Source organism: Haliaeetus albicilla, chromosome 1 (assembly GCF_947461875.1).
Source record: "Haliaeetus albicilla chromosome 1, bHalAlb1.1, whole genome shotgun sequence".
Taxonomy (NCBI): Eukaryota; Metazoa; Chordata; class Aves; order Accipitriformes; family Accipitridae; genus Haliaeetus; species Haliaeetus albicilla.
This window is the reverse complement of record NC_091483.1, coordinates 9,591,516-9,613,418: the sequence shown is the minus strand read 5'-3', so window position 1 is coordinate 9,613,418 and position 21,903 is coordinate 9,591,516. Positions and strand designations below refer to the sequence as shown.

Genomic DNA, 21,903 nt, shown 5'->3' with positions numbered 1-21,903 from the left:
TCACAAAAGTTATAGCACTATCTGATCACACATCAAATATAATTGCTAACTTAATGCCTACGGGTAGGTTCAGAGTAGCAGTGACTCTACCTCAGGTAGAAAGGAAAAAAAGAAATACCACAAGAGCATCTTCCAAAAACCTTCTAACCCTTACTAGAGGCTGGCAGAGAAGACGTGTTTAGAACAAAACAGAACATCTTTTTCTTCATTCTAGTGAAAGCTATGCCCTGTAACTCCTAAGATACCACCTCTAAATATTATTTTAAGGCTTCACAATTTCCAAACTCATTTTGGAACAGGTTTATTGTGTTCCCTTTCCTCCTCAGTTCCCCCCTTATATTGTTCAAAAATCATCTACCATTCATGGTCAGCCTTTAGAAGATGACGGACCCTCCAAATTTGCAGGGCACTTAGGAGAAGGCACCTGGCCAGCAGAGCGGGGCACAGTGCTACAGACCTGCCATGTCCCCCCTTGCCCCGGAGCGGCCAGGACAGACCAGAGGGAGCAGCTGTAGCCACGGAGTGGTTCAGCCTTCACTGCTGGTGCGGCTCACAGGCGATTCGCAGTGACAGTTACATGCGCGCTACCTGGTAGGATCCCAGCGAAGGCAGAGATGGAAACCCATGCTGTCTGTGGTAAACAGGTTTCAAGGTGGAAGTTCTCCCTCATTTTCTATACATGGCTCTTCAGCTGGAAATCCTTCCTAGGGCCACAGAACACCACCTTCCCTAGAGCTAAGGGGCTAGTTTGCCCCTTTAATGACATCTGTTATATAGTTCATTAACGCCATTCTCAAGAGCTAAACCCACACTCAGCCCCTCTTAACGTGCTGCACTTAGCGACTTTATGTAGTCAGGCCTTGAATAATTTATTTTGGATTCCAGTGATTATTTCAGACCTCAGGTAAAGCATTGAGCCACCTAAACACCTTCTAAATGCAAACTGAATGCAAACAGCAAAATGAGTCATAGTCAAATCATTTGCTCCAAATTCATACAAATTCACGTACTGGTAACTATCTTTAAAGAACAGTGAGAAAGCTACAAACAAAAGCAGAAATTTTGTATCGATAGCCAAACGGTAGTATTAATTACATCAGCTAGGAACTACTGCAATTCCCCTATTACCTGTTTCCTGCTAGCATTTTGCAGAGTCTTGTTTTTCCATTGTAGCATTAACTTGGATGTAAACATCCTTGCTGTTGGTGTTTATTTAACATTAGCTCTGTGGTCAGAAGTGCTCGCGTTGCACAGCATTTCTGGATTTTGTGCTCCAGAAATACTTTGCTTTTACTACAGAATTCATTTTGATATACTTAATTAAAAAAAACCACCACCAAACAAACCAAGCAAATGGAAAGGTGCATAAAGTTGTCCAGGCCTATTACACTTTGCCTTTAAAGGAGTCTCTTTGCACTCCTGATTGATCTCTATGCATGTCTTCTGCATTTATAATACAGATGGTAGCAGCTAAAAGTTATTACAGTTACTGTACCCACCTATTCACCAGTTTTATATTTATTATACAGTTGGCAGGAGTAGAATCATTAGAAGAGCGTCAGGAAAAAAAAAAAAAAACCCCTCGATCAAAACGCCTCCCCTTTCGTGCCAGTCAAGGGCAGGTGCCAGCTGAGACTTGCTTGAGTAATGCCAAATAACACTGTGTGCAATCACCCTCCCCATTAACCGGTAAAACGTTTAGATGAAAATAAATAAATGAAAAGGAATATGAAATTCAGCCCAATCGAATGGAGAGATTTTGTAATTAATGACGAACCTCATACCAAAACATGCAATACCGGCTGGCAATCACTAATCATACCATACATGTTTTCATTCAAGTGCTTATTACTTCCATTTCGTAGCTTGGAGAAATAGTGGAGAAGTGAAGTCCTGAACAAAGGCTCGATGTAAGCTGGCTTTTTCCAGCACAGAAAGGAAGGGTATCGCTGGTGTGCCCTGAAGAGCTGTTTAAAGAGAGGAGCTGTTCTGTTGAGAGTATACCCTACTTCAGCAAATTAATAAAAAGGGGTCATGATTTTTGCTAGTGGATTTGTTTCATTCAGCACACCAAAAGCTGTCAAAATTCATCTGGGCCCATTTCTGGGAGAAAGGTATTTACTCGGGTATGACACCAAGAGAAACCACTTTTCCTTTTTGTGCACAGCGATTTTAAAGCACGTAAGAACAGAGTTTATAGATGCAGAGCTTGGGTTATTGCTAATAAAATACAGTTTCTAATCAGCAGCAGCTCTGCTAACTAACCGTCACATTCATCTGCACTGCGTGAGGATTTGGCTTGGGGGAGATCTGTGGGGAGTTTCTGTCTTCAGCATGATCTTCCTTTACCATGTTTAGATAGGTTTGAGTTTGCTCGCTACAGTTACCAAGAATTTGTAAATTATCCTCACAAAAGACCTGACAGTGTTCAAAACGTGTCTTACGTGTCATCGCTGCTTTCCTAACATCATAAATTTGTAAGTCAAATGTAGTGCTCACTCTGGGTAATTTCCATTAATTCTTAAAAGGTTTTTCATGGGTGTGTTATTTTCACAAACATCTGAATTTAAATTACAACCTTCTTCTAGCATCTAATAGTCAGCATTTGAAAATCTTGGTTGCATATATTACTCCACCAATAAGAGCTTCTCTCTCTCCCCCCCTCAGGGCCGATGTATCAACTTCACCCGAGTTCAATCTCAGTAGAGGAGGAGAGGATACCAGGAGGAAAGACAGCCACATTGCCACTTTTCAACCAAGCAGAGAGAACCGAGCACTTCCTCGCATTTCTTGGATCATCTTCAAGCCCGAATCAGAAGCAGGTTTCTGCATTCCCCGCTCCCAGGGGCCAGCATTGCTGTACTGAGCTCCCGTGTTTCACCCCAGTGCGTTGATACTCTCTGATTTGCAACAGTGACGAGAAGCACTGACTTGCGTGCCTATGCTTTTATAGAACACAAAAGGGAGAATACAGACACCAAAGATGATAATGTTTTTCTATTTTTGTTACTTTATGTTTTTTTAAGGACTACAAATTCTCAGGATGTAATGTGCTTTTAGCAGAGATGCAAAGTTTCTCAGATGCAGAGATGGCACGTGTTACTTAAACAGGGACTACTAGCCAAAGGCAGAGGATAAAAATTCCCACCAGGCTAAGCAAGCACAAGAGTTGAGTGCCTTACAGCGATGTCAGATCACAAAACCCTTGCGAGTCTCCCATCGCATCGTGCCTTACGGGAACCTTCTGACTGGAAGTCTTGTCATTCTAACACTGAAAAGTGCACACGCATGACAAAATGTAGACAGGATGCCTCAAGGTATTGGTAGCAAGCAAGACTTTGCCCTTTAGTTTTTGAAGACACCTTTCTTTCATTATGCACCCGGGACAGGAAGAAAATTAATAGAGCGTTATTCCATGGGAAGACAGCCTGTAACCAGAGATCTTGAGCGGAGTTTGAGGGACTGATGCTTCAAGACCTTGACACTGTGGCTGGTGGTTTTTTCCCCTTTCCTGCATTCAGAGTTCAGTAGCGCATAAAACATCATCATCTATAAACATACCTAGCAGTCGTAGGCTTATGTTTTGTTTTTTGGTTTTTTTTTAGATCAAAAAAAGCAGTAGCCACTAAACTGGTATCTCAGGGTTCCCCCCCCCCCGCCCCAAATCTCCAAGGGCTCTTCAGCGTCACAAGCCAGCAACTCTCTTTGCATGAGAATTTCAAAGTTTAATTAATATAATTAAAGGCAACAGCAAGCAGCAGCCTGTGAAGATTTTGCTCATCTTTTTTATGCCTTTTGACATTGAATGACCTATTACTGTATGTGCATTACTCGGTTTTCGAGGGGGCACCGAGCATTGGTTGAGATTCAGCAGTGGAAAAAGACCTCCTTCCATCAGTTTATAAATTAAATTTGTGGGAGCGCCGGCCATCAGAAAACATTGACAATGTATGTATTATAATTTTTTAGAAAAACCAGTGTCGTGTCACGTCGACGATGCCAAATTATGTTAGCGTGAGCGGAAACACTGTGGGGGAGGAAGGAGGGAGCAGCTGAAGAAAAAGGCTCAAATGATCCAGTCACTTTCGATACTGTACTTCAGATGCAAAATGGATATTCGAGTCGAAACCTGACAAAGCGCGCCCGCTTTGATGGGAACTGGTATAGACAATGACCAGTGGCTGGGTCAGTGGGATGTCTCTCTGCGAGTAGGGAGGCTTATCAAATGACACTAAAAATAAGTTCAGCAACCATCACGTTGGAGGGGAAAAGGCGAACATTTCACATTTGGTGGGCATGAGCGTGCGCAAGATGGAAAGAGCAATGCGAAGCATCCTGGTCCAATTATCTCCTTTGTGTTCTTCATTGAAATTGCAAGAGACATAAATAATTCTCTTGGTCGATGTCCAAATTTGTGGCACTGCCCAAAGAAGCCTTTACATATATCCACTTGCTTACATCTTTTGCTTGAGTTTATTTATGTCACTGGTAGCCTCATCATCAACAGCCATGTGTGCACATTAGACTATAAATAAAATTATTATCTAAGTTTCAGTGATTATTTCCTTCTTCTTCTCCTCCCCCATAGCCACCCATCCTCTTCACAACTTACACCTTCATTTTGCCAGTTACACAGTCACCCTCAACACCGGCTTCAAAAGAAAGCCCACCTTCCTGCGGCCCTGCGTGGTGTGCCGAGGCGGCGTGCCACAGCCTAACTCAGGGGCTCCCGACTGTTCCACAGCTATTAAGAACCTGTCAGACACCGGCTCGTACAGTATGTAAGTCACGTACACAGAACAATAAAGTGCCCACAGAGGTGGCATGTTGCTCCTGTACCTCGCGAAATCGCAGCTTCGGTACCACTGGCTGTTGGTTGGGGACGTTTTAGCCCAGTTGCGTACAGAAGGCTGATTTATCGACGAAGCCCAGCCATCGACAAGTCTTTGGCTTATTTCAAGCCACTGATTAAATCTCTGTGTACTCACCAGCTTAACTCTAGATGAAGAACCAAAACTAGGTAGGTTTGCTAGGACACACGTGAGGTTCTGTACCACTCCTCGAGATACTGAGGCGGTACAGGCAGAAACACTGATCTCATCAGACACCAAGTTAAAATAAACTCAGCTCTGTTGTACTTATTTTTCCTCCATTTTTAATGTAAACACGACACTTCTTTTGAGATATCGCTGGAATTGTCAGCTTGCATTTTGAGCAGCGTGTTGCATAACAGGAAAACATGCAGATGAAGAGGATTTTTTCCCTCACATGTATCTGCCGTCTCTGAAAGAATATTTGTAACAAACAGAGCCACAGAAATAGAAATCCACTAATAATCTTTTGTCCTCTCTAGCCGTCTATCCATATGCATTAAAAACTGTGGAACGTGCAATTTTTCACAGAGTGGCTGATAACCAAGCAAAAACGTATTTCAGGTATCTACATTGATTTTTCCTTTGTAATTGGCATGATATTACAGTACCTTACACTTTTCATTTAGCTGAAGATAATACCCTAAGAGTTTCATTATTATACAGTGTGGAGTATCTGTCACAAATAATTTGGGGGGCAAGAGGCATAGGGTAATACTACTTTAAAATCCACTGATTCAAAATGACACAAAGTAAGACTTCCTTGGCACGAGAGCTCAAAATGCTTGAGAAAACCACAATCGTGAGGGTTAATAGAGTACGTCCCTTGCACAGTTTCAAACCTTGGCTATCTGGTTACAGAAAGGACCATGTCCTGATAACATTGTTGGTATCTATTTTAGCCTGCCTAAGGAAACTAACGGTCTCTTGAAAAATTAAATGAGCGTAAGACTGATCCAGAAAACATTCTACTTAGAAGCGTGTATAAACCCCACAGTCTGAAGTAACTCTTTAACAAGATGCCTGCTCCCCAGTATCTTATTTCCATGTCAGAAAGATCCGTCAAATACAGATGACATGGCAACTACAGGCATTGGGTGGTGTGACCCTTCACATGTTAAACCTGTTTAAGAAAACTCTGATCTCTCAAAAAATGACGGGAGAAAGAACGTCTGATCGGACAAGTTTCCCTTCTCAGGAAGGCACAGTGTTTTCCAGGAACGCGTGCTCCAGGTTTCTGGTCAGTACAAAGCGAGTGGTTACCGCCACGGCCCTGGTGAGCGGAGCCTGAGACGGCCATCCCCAGGCAAGCCTCAGAGGCGTAGCCTCACGTCCCCGTGTGCTGCACTGCGGTTTGGATGCTGCAGTCAGTACTTGGGACACCGGTTTGGTCTCTAGAGACTTTCCCCTGAAAAGCAGAACACGCTTGGGGTTTTTATGTTGTAAGCATGAAGATTAACACAGAGCTAAGAAAAGAATAAAACCTACAAAATCTGGCTGTGTGGCAATGCCCTGACGGGTGACAATAAGAACCATTTTTCTCTCGAGTGGTGTGTTACTTCACTTACCTGCGGATGCCTCGTATTGCACAGATACTGAGCATTCATTTGCGTTCACTGTAATCGAACTACGAGTTCTGCCTCAATACCAGCTCTGTAAACGGTACACACCTTGCTCACAAAGACAATGCGCTGACAACATACTGTGGACGTACAACATGAGGCAAAGTAATTACGGGGAAGCAAGTATTAATTCCAGGGGACAAGAAATCTAAATGGATTCTCACCCAGATGCCACCAGCTACACTGAAACCTGTTTCAGATGCAGTAGAACTGAGAAAAAAACCCAACCTGAAGCGTTAGGAAAAGGGAAAGCTGGTTTCACTGCCTTTATGCTCAATTCCCTGGTAATCCTAGATGTCTGCAAACGCTGTTCACAGGCGAGCTATTTAAACAAAACTGGGTCTGCATGAGACGTAAACATCACTCTATAATAATCTCTCAATTTTTAAGAGATTTATTGATGCTCCTTTTACTTGATCATGCTGAAAAACAGAATGCATACCTCACCACGTATGAGAGTATCACCAGCAAGAAAAGCACATTGGTGAAAATGTGGTTTTTTTCTAAAGAGCAATGTACAAAACACAGAAATACCACCAGCCAGTCCTTGAGGAGCTCCTGTTACGACCAAGACAAAGTAGGATTTATAGGAACAGGTAACAGTATTGTGGACAATAGAATATCCTAAATACAGCAAGGCTGGTTTTATTTTATAAATTTTGTTAGTAGCAGAAATTAATTGGCTGAAGTTAATATGAAATAAAAATGAAAATTAATTTTTCAGTGTTCCCTTTCAGTTGTTTTTTAATTTAACAAGAACTGCAGCTTTCATCAAGCATTAATCTGCTGGCCTTAAACCAAAGGAGATGGGTCAGGCTGATCTGTCTAAGGTGAAAGGTAAGGGAATTTTCTCGAGTGCCACGATGCAGGTTCATGCCGAGTCACGAGCACTGCATGAAAGCCTGGGCTGGCTGGTATAAATTCATGCCGGTGTTTTTCCTGCAGGAAATTACCATGCCACGCCTCTCCTCTTTTAATCATCCTTAATGCGACATCACAGCTCTGCAGTTTACATACTGATGTTTACTTAACATCATCATATTAAAATGTACTAACACGCCTGCATTGTGGGTGCAATCCTAAGTCCCGTGTGTGTTGGTGTGCTTTTTTTTTTCCAAGGCGAAAGATCACTATTTTTTAACCATCTCAGTAAATGGTACCTCATGCAAGTCATGTTTACATCCCTTCCCCGTGATTTTGATAAGACTCTGAATACACAGTTATCCAGCCTCTTCAAAATTTGTGGTGACATAAGACTGCACTGTTCAATGTTTTCACTTTTAAGCATGTCCTTACAATTCAAATCATGTTGATGTACCCAAGGAAAAAAAAAAAAGGTGAAAGCCGCAAGTAGGGTAGGTTTTACCTTTTGCTTTTCCTCCCTGCATGTGGGAAGGGACTAGGGAATTTTGTGTTCTGCCATTTTAGACAGACCATCCCTTTCCAGCTGGGGGAGAATTGTCTCTTTTATTTGTCACAATTTAGGCTGCAGGGAAAGGTGAAGAAACTGAGTGCTATCAATTAGTTTTTTTCCAGGTGGCAAAAGTACACATTTTATCCTGTGGTTATTGACTGCTACCTTGTGACTGAAATAACACTGGTCTGCTGCAGAACAGTTTTCTTTTTTCTAGCTCACTGGGAAGCAGCGAAGGTGCCATCACCATCTGTCTGTAGATTTTAGCTCACTGGAAGTTCTCGCTCGCAAGAGGAGCTTCTGAGGAGAATTTTGGAAACTAAAATCTGCAGCGTTGGGAGGCAGGGCCTGACTCTGACCGCTCCTGCTTGTGCCCCTCGCGCGCTGCTGAGCATTTCCCAGCTCTTCAGAAGTTGTAAGGTGTGCCGGGGATGTCCTGCGGTAAGCACACGCCTCCCTCTCCATAGCTAATCCAAATGTACTAATCTCGCAGAAGCACTACTGACTTCTTTCTCCGTCCTACGGCTGCCGTGGCTTGGGAAGCACCTGGCAGCTCAGAGGATCTCCCAAGAGATAACGTGAGGAGTTGGGAGAAGGAAGGCGACATAACAATAACCTGACCTAGAAAGACAGTACCTGTCTTCGGATGTGAGCGCATAAGTCGGGGTGCGTCTTGTTAGAGCCACCTTCTCTGTGCATACATACTGTCAGGCAGAAAAAGGGACAGATTTTTCACAGGAGCTCAGATTTGCATTTCCCCACACGCAGAGCTCCACTCGCCCGTACTGAGAGCGGGCCGGAACACGGACGACCAGCAACAGGCTCCGCAGACCCTGTCCTCCACAGCAGCCTGCAGTGGGCACAGAGGTTTCCTTTTTCAAGAGCAGGTTTGCTCAGTGGTGGGTGACACAGAAAGGTTAAACGTTGCTTCCATGTCAAAAATTTCAGCCTGGCTCTATCAGCAGAACAGGCATAAATAACGAGGTCATCTGCTGTCGAAGCCAAGCTCAAGTGTTACGAGAGAGAAATGTTCCCTTTCAGACTGCTTAAGGGGGTGGGGAGGTTTTGCCATTGTCCTCAGCAAAGAGAAAAGGATCCAGCCCAAGGAGCTGAATTTGAAAACGATACCATTAAAATGGCAAGCCTCAAATGTCAAAAGGAGGCAGACAAACTGTACCAAGGAAAAATGAAAGCAGGTAGAATCGTACTGATCAGGAACTTAAGAGATCACAGTAAGCATGTGAAGTAAATGATAATTTGCTAATGAGCATCTTCTAAATACCTCTTGTGCTGTTACAAAATTACTTAATGTCAAAATTGCTAGTAAGAGCCTTATTAGACCTGGCATGTACTATTTTATTTCACAAATCTGTTTTGCATTGGCTCAATTAAAATTGTTATATATTTTTGGGTCTTGTGTAGGTGCCATCTGTTTAACAGTACAAGTGGGTCCTGTGATGCACTTGTAAATTTTCTGCTGCAATAATTTTTTTTAATATAATGAGGGACTCTGGATACAAGAAACTGCCTATACTCAATGATTTTTATGTTTTTTGGCAGTAAACTTACAACGACTCTTACCGTGTTACAAGGATGGCTCTGCATCCTATGGAAAAGCAAACAGCTGATCTACATGTTTGCACCAAAGTCATATTATTTAATTCACACTTATTTTTTTCATTTGCTTCTTCTGCCTTATTTTGTAAATGAGCTTATTTTCCCAAACTGGAATCCATAGGATTCTCTCAGCTGGTTTCCTGTGGCTGTAGCTGCTGCCTTCCGCAGAGCTACTTGGACCACATGTTGAAGTCAAGTCTTTACCCAAGCAACAGTGAAGTACAAGTGTTGTAGGAGTGGGCCTGTCTGCCTTGCGGATCAGGTCTCTCATGCCTGTTTCAGCACAAATTTGCCTGTTATTCAAGTCCCATGTAAGGGACAAAGAAAACGTATCTGACAACAAAGAGCCACGACAGTCACCTCCAAGCCCTGGGAGCTACGCAGTTCCTCACCTTGCCAATATCTCTGCAGGAACTGACTTGATGGGGTGCTGTCGTGGGGGACGGGGACCCCACGGGAGACTTCCCATACAGACAAACTGCTGCTTCCTGCTGAGCAAAGTTACAGAGAAAAAAGAAAGGTTCCCCAACGTCAGACTTGCTGGCAAGTTGCTGATCTGGCTTTTGAAGCCAGGGTGCCAGCACCAAGCTGAAGCAGGAAAAGCAGCTGGGCCCAGGACCTCTGTTACCAACATGCTGTGGAGAACTTGGCCCCAGGCATCCCAGGGAAGGAGGACATTAGATAAAGCACAAACACACAATTAAGTTTGCAGGCTGGGACGGCACAAAGGGCCGCTGCAGACCAGCTTGGGCCCAAGGGGATGCCTAAACTCCTCGGCCAGAAGTTCCCCGTGCCCAGAGCTGCACAAGCTTGAGCACGCCTACCACACGTGGCTCACCCCCACAGCCGGCGCACCTGACACGTGCTGCCACCGGCACTGTGCGGAAGCTGATTAAAACAAACTACACGAACATCTCATGAATGTGATTGGGAACAAATGCACCTTTTTGAGGCAAAAATCCCATCTGCACAGAAACAGTCTGATGTGCTCTACAGCAGAGCGAAACCCGGGAACAAATCTCCAGGGAAACAGAACTAAAACTTTCTTTTATACTTTGGGGTTTTTCTATTATGATTTTTAGCTCTTGCTATTCCATCACAGGCACTGAAATGCTGTTCCTAAATCACAATGAATTATAACAAAGGCCCAAGCCCAGCCTATTAGTTGGTTTTCCATTAAAAAATGTAGTCTCAAATTATTCTGCTAAATTCTCCAACATGTTGTAGGAGAAAAGTATTTGCAATGGCAACAATACTGCAGCTTATTTTGAAGTTCTCGGTTTTGCTCCACAGTCAAGAGAGGGATGCCAGATTTAAGCACGCAATTTATATATGTAGAACTGCTTTTTTCTGTACGGTGGATCAAGCAGTACACAAAAAAGCGTTCAGCTACCTGCAGTGCTGCTTAGGATGCTCAGTAGGACAGTCCCCTCAGTGGACATCAAAGATCAGAAAAAGAACTGGCTCATTACAAACTCTGTTCAGACAGAATGTAGCACCTTGGCCACCTTCGATGACACTCATTTCTTCTCTTATGTTCTCTGCATACTCACTTGCTTGAGTGTGGCAAACAAAGTTCATTTATCCCCAGCTGACGGCTAGCTGAGGACTTGCTGAGGGCACCAACGCCCACAACCTCTCGGCGCTCCTAGAGCACAGCATTCTGTGGTAACTCAAAGGAAAGATGAAAACTTTTTCCTAACATCATGCTGCTTCTAAGATATCGTTAAGGAAATGGCTGTACCTTAAGAACACTTCTTGCCTATCTCTAGATTTTATTTACAAGACTAGAATCAGCTGTGGAGAGATTCCTCCTTGACCAAATCACTTACTTTAGCATTTACTCAGGACCTGAGAAGCCAAGTACCACATCGGCCCTGGCCATCTGCCTGAGCACCAGTGATGTCCCTTACTCCCCTGGATAACCTACTGATAGCACGGGGAAACCTGCCTGCTCTGACTACAGTGCTAGAGCAAAGCATTTTATTTACCAGGCAGCTGAATGCTAAAGCAAAGAACCTGGACCACTATGGCATGCCGACACAACAGCATTTAATGCAGCAACCCAAGGTGCCTTTACTCCTTCCAAAAACCTCTCCACGCTATCCGTGCACTCAGCAATTCCTTGGTACTCGAGACAGCTGCTCAGCGCATTGTCAACACCCGGAATGTATTGTGTCTATTGACAGAACTGCAAAATGCTGATTAAATTATGTGCTTTAGCCAACCTGTGTAGGGAAAATTAATTGAACTGCAAAACTGATGGGTTCAGTGTTACCTTGTTGGAATGGGGAGGCTGGGCTATGTAATGCTTGATCTCCTTTTATTTGATTAGGCAAATTAGGAAACAACAGTGTGAAATGCATTATTGTACTAATATGATGTCCAAAATGTGAATCTCATTAGAGGTCTGGCCGTAATGCTTTTTATTTGGATCCTCTATAAACTGAAGAAGAGTAAGTAGGCCAGAAATATATATTTTTCAAATTACAGTGGGATTGCCCAGTAACAAACATCATATTCTGTACAGGCTTTAGTCACTGGAACATCTCCTCATAAAAAACATCTCTAAGCTTCTGAAGAAATTTAGTGCAAAATGTACTAGAAATGGAGGAGACGCAGTAGGTAGATAAGGTCAGAGCCAGAGAGCGTTATCTATTAACGCAAGTTCGCTTAGAGCCGAAAGCTGCCTTGGAGAAAAGAAGGTTTATGGGGTGAGACCCCTGAGGGAGTGAGGACACTGTAGCTCCCTAAAGGGATGGCTAAACAGTCAAAAAATGTGTTTTGCAAAACTTATCTTGGCAAAAGCGCATGTTATGGTTATTTGGGGAGAAGGAAGGTAGAAAAAAGCAAGGATGATGGACTACTTCTGGGATGAGCTCAGGGGACAGCCAGCTGCCATGCTGCAAGACCAAGGGAAACCTGGGTTGGCTCTGGAGAGTGCTTTGCTGCAGCAAAGCCTGTGCCGGTGCTCTCGGGACTTGCCATAGTACCCCCTCGTGACATCGGTCTCTTCTAAGAAAGCTTTGAATTCAAGGTCAGTCCATAATACTAGGGGAGAACAAACATATGGTATAAAAGTAAAACAACACTACATTTCATCTGTAAAAGGGTTTTATGAGAAGAGCCAGTTCAGTTATAAGTTGGTAAAGGGTCACTTCACAATATAGCCCTTTCAAATTGCAGTTCAAACTCAGAATTAATTATCCTTTCACTGTCTTGGGTTTTCTTTTCTTCTTTGCTTCACATTAACTGCAGCTGAAATTATTTTAAAGCAATGATCTTGAACGTCATGTCCTTCAGCTGGCCCTGAAAATCCATTTTCTATGGAAAGCCTCCTTTCTTTTCCAAGATTTCTGTGAGTCTATAAAGCTCATCAAGGCTCTGGTTCTCTAGGGGTGTCAGATGCTCGAATAATACCCAGGTGTCTGCCTGCTGGACCAGCTCCAAGGTACTTTATTAGCATGAATAGGCCAATTTGAAAGCACTTTAACTCCTTCAGCTTTCAGGGATCCAGCACGCGTGTCCTGCAGCAGCAGCAGCAGGACACGTTGTGCATGTGCACAGCTACAGTACAAATTCTGAGTCATCAAGTTGTGAGATAAAAACAGAACATCAGGGGCAACAGGCACAGGCTGAGACATGCCAGTCTGACAAAAAAGAATGTTTTTTCATGCAATTATACCTACAAAAAAGTATCTTTAAGGCCAGAACTACTCAGAAGCTCCCACACTCTTTTGGAAATGCCACTTTTTCCCCTTCCTGTGTTAACTCAAGGCACAGCAGAGAAACAGGGTGGCTCTCCCATGTGAAGCCACCACAGCTGCATTTCAGGGAGCTATTTACATACTTCAGCTGCTCTTAGCTCACAGTTAGATGTGCAGTTTACTTATGGCTGTCAAAGGAAGGAGAGGATCTCAGGGCCACATTTCTGGCTCCCACCGCTGTACCAGTGGAATTACAAGGCTGCATGCTCCGGCGCAGCTATAGGGTTCATAAGTCTATGCGTGGCGGGCTGCCATGATACCGTGCTGCACAATGGCACACCACAAGGTAAGTCACTTGCTTAGCACACGAGGGGCATGTTGACTCCCTCTTTTACCTTCCTGTTTTGCATAGGTTTCCAAGGGAAGAGAGAAAACATCCCATTTTAAACATATTACATAGAAGCCAAACCAAGCTCTACAGAGAGAGAGTGAAAGCAGATTTCTGAGTTGACTTCAGGCTGGAAAACTTGCCTCTCTCCCTGCACCTAAGGGAATGCTATTCTTCTGCTTCCTATCATGAAAAGCTTTTTGACTTTTGCCTCATGCCAGGGTTTCCCATGGCACTGCACGAGGCTCAAGCATGCACAGCGGGCCTGTAGGTACTGGCATAAGCTGCAAGGAGATAACCCTCTGACCCTCTCTGGCCCCTGAGCCTCCAGAGCTGCCTTCATTCTGTTCTTGAAACTCCCACAACACCTAGGCTAGAAGGACAGTACGAGCAAAGCTGAAGACAGAGCTCAAGAGATAACAGGCTGCACCTTCCCCCTTTCCGCCAGCCCAACTCACTAATCGTACACCCCCAGCCCATGCTATGTCCTAGCCAAAGCAAGCTGAAGGATGGGTTGGACAGGCAGTGGCTCCTGGGAGTCACACAGCGCAGAGATTTCTCTTTCCCTTCTCCACCCCAACAATCTGTTAGTGGGTGTTGATGAAAAACTGCTTCAGACAGGATTTTCAGAAGCTTTTCACCAAAGCTTAACGCTGCAGCTTGGAAATAAATGGGACTTTATCACTGACATCAGCCCACAGCCAAACCAGTGCCAAGAGCTCTTGAAAATCACTCCCCATGAGCTCAACAGTTTTCAGGAGTGGAAACGATCCCGTTGCAGAGGGACCGGCTGAAATTTGGTGCAGGGGGCCTGTTTCTTACAAAGGTCACCGCAGGCCCTGGCCAAGGGGCTTGCCAAAGGAGCGGCTGCGAGGGACGGGGGAACACAGCCCGCCAAGGCGTCATGGGAACAATCCGACTTTCAGCTGAAGCGATGCAGCCCCGACGGCCAGCAGGCTGGGAGGGGTTTCGTAAGTGACTCACAAATCTCTGCTGTCTTAGGGCTGATTTTGCCAAGGAGAAAAGTCATTGGTGCTGACCATTGCTGCAATGCGTTAGGCCGGTGAGGAACACCACGCTTCCCTGTGATTTGGGCATACTCTGAGTGTTGGCATAACCCATGGTCTTTTGATGAAATATGCAGGAGAAAGCAGTGCCAAACAGAAGAAACTGAGACAAGGCCTAGCTGCAGGTTGCTGTGATTGTGCAACACATGGCTGACACGAGAGCTGGCTAAGACTGGTATCTCAGTATCACTAAATACTGACTATTCCTGTTTGCATTCTCCAGAGATTAAGAACAACAACTTATAAGGAAAATAAAAGCATAATGAAACGCTGAATTCTGGGGCCCTGTAGTGATCTGCAGGTACCTAAACTGACCCTAGAGACATACTTTTCCTCAAATAAGCCCCATGTACACACAGCCTCCCTGTTAAACAGGCCTCCTGATTTTTTCATTTCAAAATCAACTTGCTGGAGATTCAACCCAGGGGCTTAAGAGCTCCTGCGGCCTGAAGGAACAAGGGCACATGCTCAATTAGTTTGAATGATGATAGCCCAAGTTCAACTCCTTTGCCGGTGAATTTTGTTTTCCTTCTGTTTTGGTCAGGGCTGCGTTCCCAAATGTCTCTGCCTCCAGCCCGTTTCTTATGAAGCTAGGGGAGAGGCGCTTCGTCACCGTGCCCAGCTGCCTGTCCAGCCCGTGCCTGTCAGAGCGCCTTTCACAGCACCCCACTGCCGGCTGCTCAGTAACATGGCAGGGACGTCCCTCAAGTTACAGGCCTCCCATTCGCTTCCCGTTCTGCCAAGCAAGTCGGCATAACCCTCCTACATCCATAATCCTCTTACAGCGGGAGAGCATAATTTTTCCTGCAGGGTGTGACCTGCCATGTGCTAACCCAAAAACCCAAGAAAGAGGCTCTCGTCTCTAACACAGGAGCAGTCAGCTTGCACCCAGGACCCCGCGCAGTTAAAAGTGAAGGTAAGACCAGGGAGATGCCCCAGTTGCAGGAGTGAGCAGAGAAACCCCTTGTTAACTGTGCCTCTGCAGACCTGCTGCATTACAGAGGTTCTTCACGCATAAACTGCAGCTGCTGCTGCTTTCCCTTATTCTATAATTTCCACATGCAATGACTCCGCCACTTGGGCATTTACAGCTGGCTGACACATAGCCCCGTGTGCCGGCTCCAGCACGCTGAGGTGCCACATCCCACCACAACAGGGGAACACAGGCCTCCAACAAGGTCCGGGTGGAAGGCTGCACAGCAGGTGCTGCCCAGGAATACTATCAGCAGGATGAATGAAACCACATGGGACTATTTTTACTAGCTCCGTTGATGTGCACAATAGAGACAACAGTAAATAACACTTTTCCCCACCTTTCTTCTCAGTATCTGTTTTTGTTCTCTATCATCTAATTTCTCATTATCGTGAGTTGGCTTCACTGATGAAAACTTTGCCTCGAGTGTGGGATAATTGTCCCTAAAACTGTGTGTGATAATGCCAACACTTCTGGGCTTTCTTAAACTCCATCTCCTCCAATAAATGCCCAAGGGAACGGTTGAGTTACCACAATTTCCTCAGGAATAAAGAGGGAGGACTGACCACAGTACCTCATGCACCACTGCATGGCAACTCAAGTAAACGTTGAACTCTTGTGATGATTGGTTTCCTTACCTCAAGAAAGACAACAGTTTCATCGTTTCTAGAGCTTTAATTGGTGAAAAACTGTCTTGGTAATTTTGCTATCAGCGATAGCAAGTCTTGAGTATTAACGGTTAAAAATGACTGAAGGATGCAAAGATCCGTGGTGTATGAAACCTGTTAACAGCAGTGAAAAGTAAATGCATGCGCAATGGATGAAGTTAAATACCTGCAAAATACAGGTTAGATATCAAGAAAGCCTTCTAGGAGATCCGGGAGGCACAGATCACGCCTTTTGTTCACTCTTTGGGTTGTGCTGCTTCACCCCACCAGGTATTCACTGCTTTGCACCGCTACTGAAACGTCTCAGGGAAGAAATACTGTCTTATAATCATAGCTGGGAAGATCACACGCTGAAGTCCCACCCACATAAAGAAAGGAGAGTTGCATGAACAACCACAGAACACAGCTCTGCTGCATACCTGCTGTTCCAGGCCTGCCCCCGGCTCAAATAGAAACTGCTTTAGAAAATACTGGCAAAACCATCTACGTGATGCTGTTTCCTTCCTCAAACCGATGGCAGCAAGAGGGGAAGGAACACATTGACTGTTTTTCAGGCACAAAGTTGTCCCCCTCTCGACGCCCAAGGTGCAACACGTGGCTCGGTGTTCGCCTTCGCTGCAGGGCTGGTTCCTGCACACAGAAAAGCCGGGTGGCAGCAACTGCCCCGATGAAGTGGGAAGCCAGCTGTAACGCAAGGACCCAGCGAGCAGGGCATAGGCAAGAAGGGCCTTTGCCGTGCCCAAAGCCACCCAGCAGGGTGAGGTGGGGCCATGTCCCTGATCAATCCCAGCAAACACAAAATCAGCAGCAAAGCAACAGAGCATGTGAAGATCCTGTCAACACACACTTAAAATAAGAACTGTGAGCAGATGCCCCTGGCTTTCTAGGGACTACAGAAAACTTAAGCTCCTTGCTTGAAGCTCCAGCAATTTGCATCAGAAATGGAAGAACCAGAAGGGACCGCTGGTGCCGCAGCGGAGAGCATGTCCATGGGGATGCTGCAACCCTTGCTCTAAGGTTGGCTGTTCAGCCCACTTGCCACAAAAAAGCTGAATTGGAATGAGGCCTCTTGTTCAGCTGGAAAATGCCATTAATGAACCAGCAGTGTGGCACAAAAAGGCACGCACCCATCTGTTCCCTGTTGCCAGCACAGCGAATAAGCCTAATGAACTAGTCCCTCCTCTTTATAAACCAGATAGCAGCAATGATGTATCAGAGCACCTTTCCCATGCCATCTGACCCTTCTGTGAAGAAGGTGTCCCTGCCAGCCCTGTTACAGGTACTACTGCTAATCACTGCTTATGCTTGATCTAGAGATCCCCATCACATTTTAACCAGAAAGCCCTAGTATAGCAAGACGTGGCTAACCTACTTCCTCTAAACACTACGTAACAAGATACATTGCCGTCTACTGAGTCAAAGAAGGTTGAGAGAGATGATGACAAGTGCTCTGGCAGGAGGAGAATGAGCTCAGGGACCGCTCCAACACCTCTCATCTTCCAAGCTGTACAGACTGCTTATTTTTAATACCCCCAAAAATACCACTACAGTGGTAACGGTTCAGACCAAACATCCATCTAGTCCAGCTTCCTGTCACAGTGACGCACGGCAGGAGTGGCACAAAAACACAAGGCTATGACAACAGTGCCAGTGTATATGTATCTTCCCTGCACACACTCCCAGGCCATGATTCGCAGCTCGGGGATGCCCTGACCCAGAGACAGGAATTTTTATATCTCTCCGCTGAGATCACGTGGTCTCGATCCCACCCTCTAACACAAGACGTTTTCTTTCATTTCCAGCGTGCAGAATTGGACTATGCAAAACAAAAAAATAACAACCGCAAACCCTAGCCTTAAAAAAATCAGTTTCCACTTAGAAAGCAAAGCTTCTTCCAAACTGCACAGTGTATTACTTCAAAGATTGCAGCAAAGAGATAAAAATCTCAGCCACCAAGATACAAAAGATTTGAACAAACACAATCCCAAAGGCACTATTTAAAGTTTTAAAAACCCAAGGTTTAAGCTATTTGTAAGCTGCCTGAGGCCCTGTTACCAGGGTTTGAAAGCAAGGGGCCGACAGCACGGATGCCCTCCTACAAGAAATTGGAATTTCTTTACAAACCACAGAGCAAGCAGGGGCAGAGATCACTCAGGGTCAGTGTTTAGCTCCCAAGTCACCCAGCTGACACCCAAATTCTCCTTCCCTTCTGCAGCACCAACGTCTTCTATATCCTTTCCACAAGGCTCTGCCCACAGAGCCCTACCAGACTCGCTAGCAATGCACTTGCTCTTATCTGAATAGATTTATCAAAGTGTTTTCACTTTGTGGTTAGAAACTCTGTAGAACAGATTCCTCGTGATTTGTGAAAACTATTCTCTGCATCCCCTGGTACTTCCTCGAGTAGCACACAGAGAAAGTGAGTGTGGAGACTGATGGCAGCTGGGGGTCATTGCACTTACTAGGAAATATTTTCAATTGCCATAATCAGTTTTTAAGGAGGACGCGGCAGCCACAGTACATCATAAATCCCAACCAAGCTCTGTAACTATTTTTTCTGCCTGCAAAAAAATACCTCAAAACATCCAGTGCTTCGTTTCGGCTTCTCCCTGGTGTTTCCCAGGGAGTCATGCAGCCATCCCCCTGTGGCACCATCATGCAGGGCACGGAACGAGCTGCACAATGCTTCCCGGTCCACGCAAAGTTTGGTTTCTTCCCTGACATACAAGGTTTGATTATCCCCATGTTAGCATGTACAATACTACCGTGCACTGAATAACCCAGTCACTAAAATGCTGCTACAGCTTTTCTTCTTGCAGCTGTCGGCTGACTAGCCACGGTGCTAAGGGATTGAATTTGGCTGTCCAGTGCATCATCGCTGGGCATCTACAATGCCCAGAGAAACCTTCAGTTCAAGAACTCCCAGCGGTGCCTCTTCTCCTGTCCCAGCCTGCCCCGATGCACAGATCGGGTCCCTCCGTTTTCTGCAAGAAAACCAAAGGAAATGCACATATTGGGCCGAGGCCTCTGGCCTCAGCCCTTTAAGGGGAAGCATGTATGTGCCAGTATATTCTGCAGTCATTGTACAAAAAGATTACAGCAAGCTTCCCAGGTTCCTCTAAACCATGCTTTATGGTAATTCTCTCTAAAGATACAAACATATGGACTGCAGGACTTCTCTGAAACCAGCCACTAACATTTCTGTATCTGTAACTAAAGCAAACCAGCTGACAGAGTGGCTTTGCCATTTCAAATAATTTCCTCTGAAGAGGCCATCTGATAACCAACAAAAGTTCCGTTTTTTAAATTTTACAGGGCGGTACTATCTGACACAATGTTTGTGTCCAATCCAGCCTGTGCAGGTCAGCTTAAAGACTTTTACTCACTTCTTTGCTTGCTGGACTTTGCTCTCAAAGCTTTAGAAGTGCTGAGGTAAAGGCTCTCTCCAGAAAGGGAAACATGCCATTCCTGCTTCTTGTGATGCATAAAAATGGTATAAAAGCTGTTTTCTCAAGCCTTTTTTTTTTTTTTTACATGAAAAATTCCTTTTTTCTTAAAAGCAGCTGGAGAAATAGGTGAAGTTCTGCTATCATGTGTAACAGAAGCACCTGAGAAAAAAAACCTGAGCACCTGAGAAAGTAAACACACTTTGGCCTGACCACTAAATAACCATTTTGGTCTTTGAGATCTAATTTCTTTGTTTTATAAGAACCATAAACTCTCTGGTGCAAGCCCATTGCTTGAAACCCCTGCGAAAAGGCTCACCCCTTTCTTTCGTTTGATTAGAGAGGCAAAGGTTTCCTCGAAGTTTTGGGTGCTTCTAGGTGAAAGTCAGCAGTGGCAGAAGACAGCGGCCCCCGCAGCTCAGAGCTGTTCCTTGCCGTCACTCCACCCTGCACAGCCCCTCATCTTCACAATTAAACACCTGCCACTGACAATCTCTTTAATCACCCTGTGTGATGAGAAGCAGCCACAAACACACTGGAAGAGAGTGGTGATGGGCGATTCTGTCTCTGGCAGAGCAGACCGAACACAGCACCTTATTCCGCTCCTGGGGCAGCCCCAGCCCCAGCTCAGCACTTGGGGGACGCAGTGGGCTGGAAGCACTTTGAAGTCCACTCACTCTGCAAAGGTGAGGTCTAACCTGTGCCCAACAGACCCTGAATTCAGGAGAAGAGTGGTAGCTCAGAGCCAGCCATGTTCTCTTCTCCATTCCTCAGACTGCCGACCAGGTCACAGGAAAGGACACGTGAACCCTTGCCTTGGAGATGACTTATTCCTTTGGTGTTGCAGCTACAGGCCATGTCTATGCAACCGAAGAAAACATTTTATGTTGCCAAAGTATTACATAGCGCAGGGAGGCTGGTAATACAGAATTAGGGAAGAGCTGGCAAGTGTGAGGTTTCCTGTAGCTCAGCTCTCAAACATACTGAGGAAAGATGAATCTCGGGAAGAGTGAAAGGAAGTTCAAGCCCTCTGGAGAACAGGGATCCAGAGTGCAAAGCAATTGAAAGGGGAGGAGAGAAAAAAAGCTATTAGTTCTGCATCCCAGCTGAAGGGAAAAGCAGTGTCACTGGTAAGACCTGGAGAGATAAATGACATGCCAAGGAAAAGCTCTTGCAATGTTTTTGCGGCGTTTTATCTAACAAAGCCACGTCCATCTCTCATGTCCTCCCCGCTCCCCCAGGGATGCCCCGGTTTTGACGCAAAGCCAAGCTGGGGGCAGGTGATTCCTAGGGAGCATCGGCTGAGCCCACGGATGCCTCCAGCCCTGCCAGCGCCTTCCAGAACTGCTGTCGTACCGGCTAGCGGCAGCGGAAACCGCTCATCATGTTCATCTTCCTGCCGTGACAGGACAGTAGCAAAGAGGTTTACTTGACCAGGACCTGGAAATCTTTAAGATGAGTTGCCCAGACAAAGCCAACAGTGAGTAAATTCACACTGAGTGGTGTCTTTCAATACCCTTGCAGAACAGCTGGAAACTGAGCCGGGACATCCACTGCCATCACCTAACAGGGTGAGGCCCACCGAGCTGTCCAAGATGAGGCCTTTTTTCTCTCAAAGCAGCCCAAACTTCATTTTACTCCTCTCTCTTCTAGGGATGAGACTGTGGCTCTGGCATACGCCACATCTAGAGGAATGTCTTCAGCTGCACGGAGGTGATGAAGGCCTTTTAAAGGGGCCGATGTGATGCTGGGTACCTCCCTCACCCAGATGTTGCGTTCAGGGTGACCGGTGGCACCAACTGACTGCCTTCAGCTCCAGCCCCAAACGCACCCACAGGGTCAGTTATCAAGGAACAAAATGTTTGCAGGACAATGGGACTCCCCTTTTATTTATATTTGTTTCCCATTACGTAGCTGCTTCAACCAGCAGCTGAAGTTAAAATAGGACTGGCTTAAGAGGTAAACATTTCTCACAGCTTTCTCATCAACTATATTAAATACAGCCATAAAAAAAGCGCCCCACAATATTTTCTGTATTTGCTGAAGGATGACGTCCTCCTTGCCTTAAGCGTGTGCCAGATTACTCATAAACCTGGACCATATGCCACTGCAATTTACTGATGGGCCCAA

The 21,903-nt window shown here is 45.4% G+C and overlaps 1 protein-coding gene and 1 long non-coding RNA gene across 3 annotated transcripts in view; one reads left to right on the top strand and one right to left on the bottom strand.

Moving 5' to 3' along the window:
• Positions 1–4,554, top strand: part of ANTXR2 (ANTXR cell adhesion molecule 2) — a 120,232-nt gene extending 115,678 nt beyond the window's left edge. For both annotated transcript variants that reach the window (XM_069778904.1, XM_069778895.1), the window contains one exon: positions 2,668–4,554. In XM_069778904.1, coding sequence (XP_069635005.1) covers positions 2,668–2,706 — 39 coding nt within the window. In that variant the 3' untranslated portion in view covers positions 2,707–4,554. The remainder of the gene's footprint in view (positions 1–2,667) is intronic.
• Positions 1–21,903, bottom strand: part of LOC138684699 (uncharacterized) — a 337,043-nt gene that overhangs the window by 42,210 nt on the left and 272,930 nt on the right. The window lies entirely within an intron of this gene.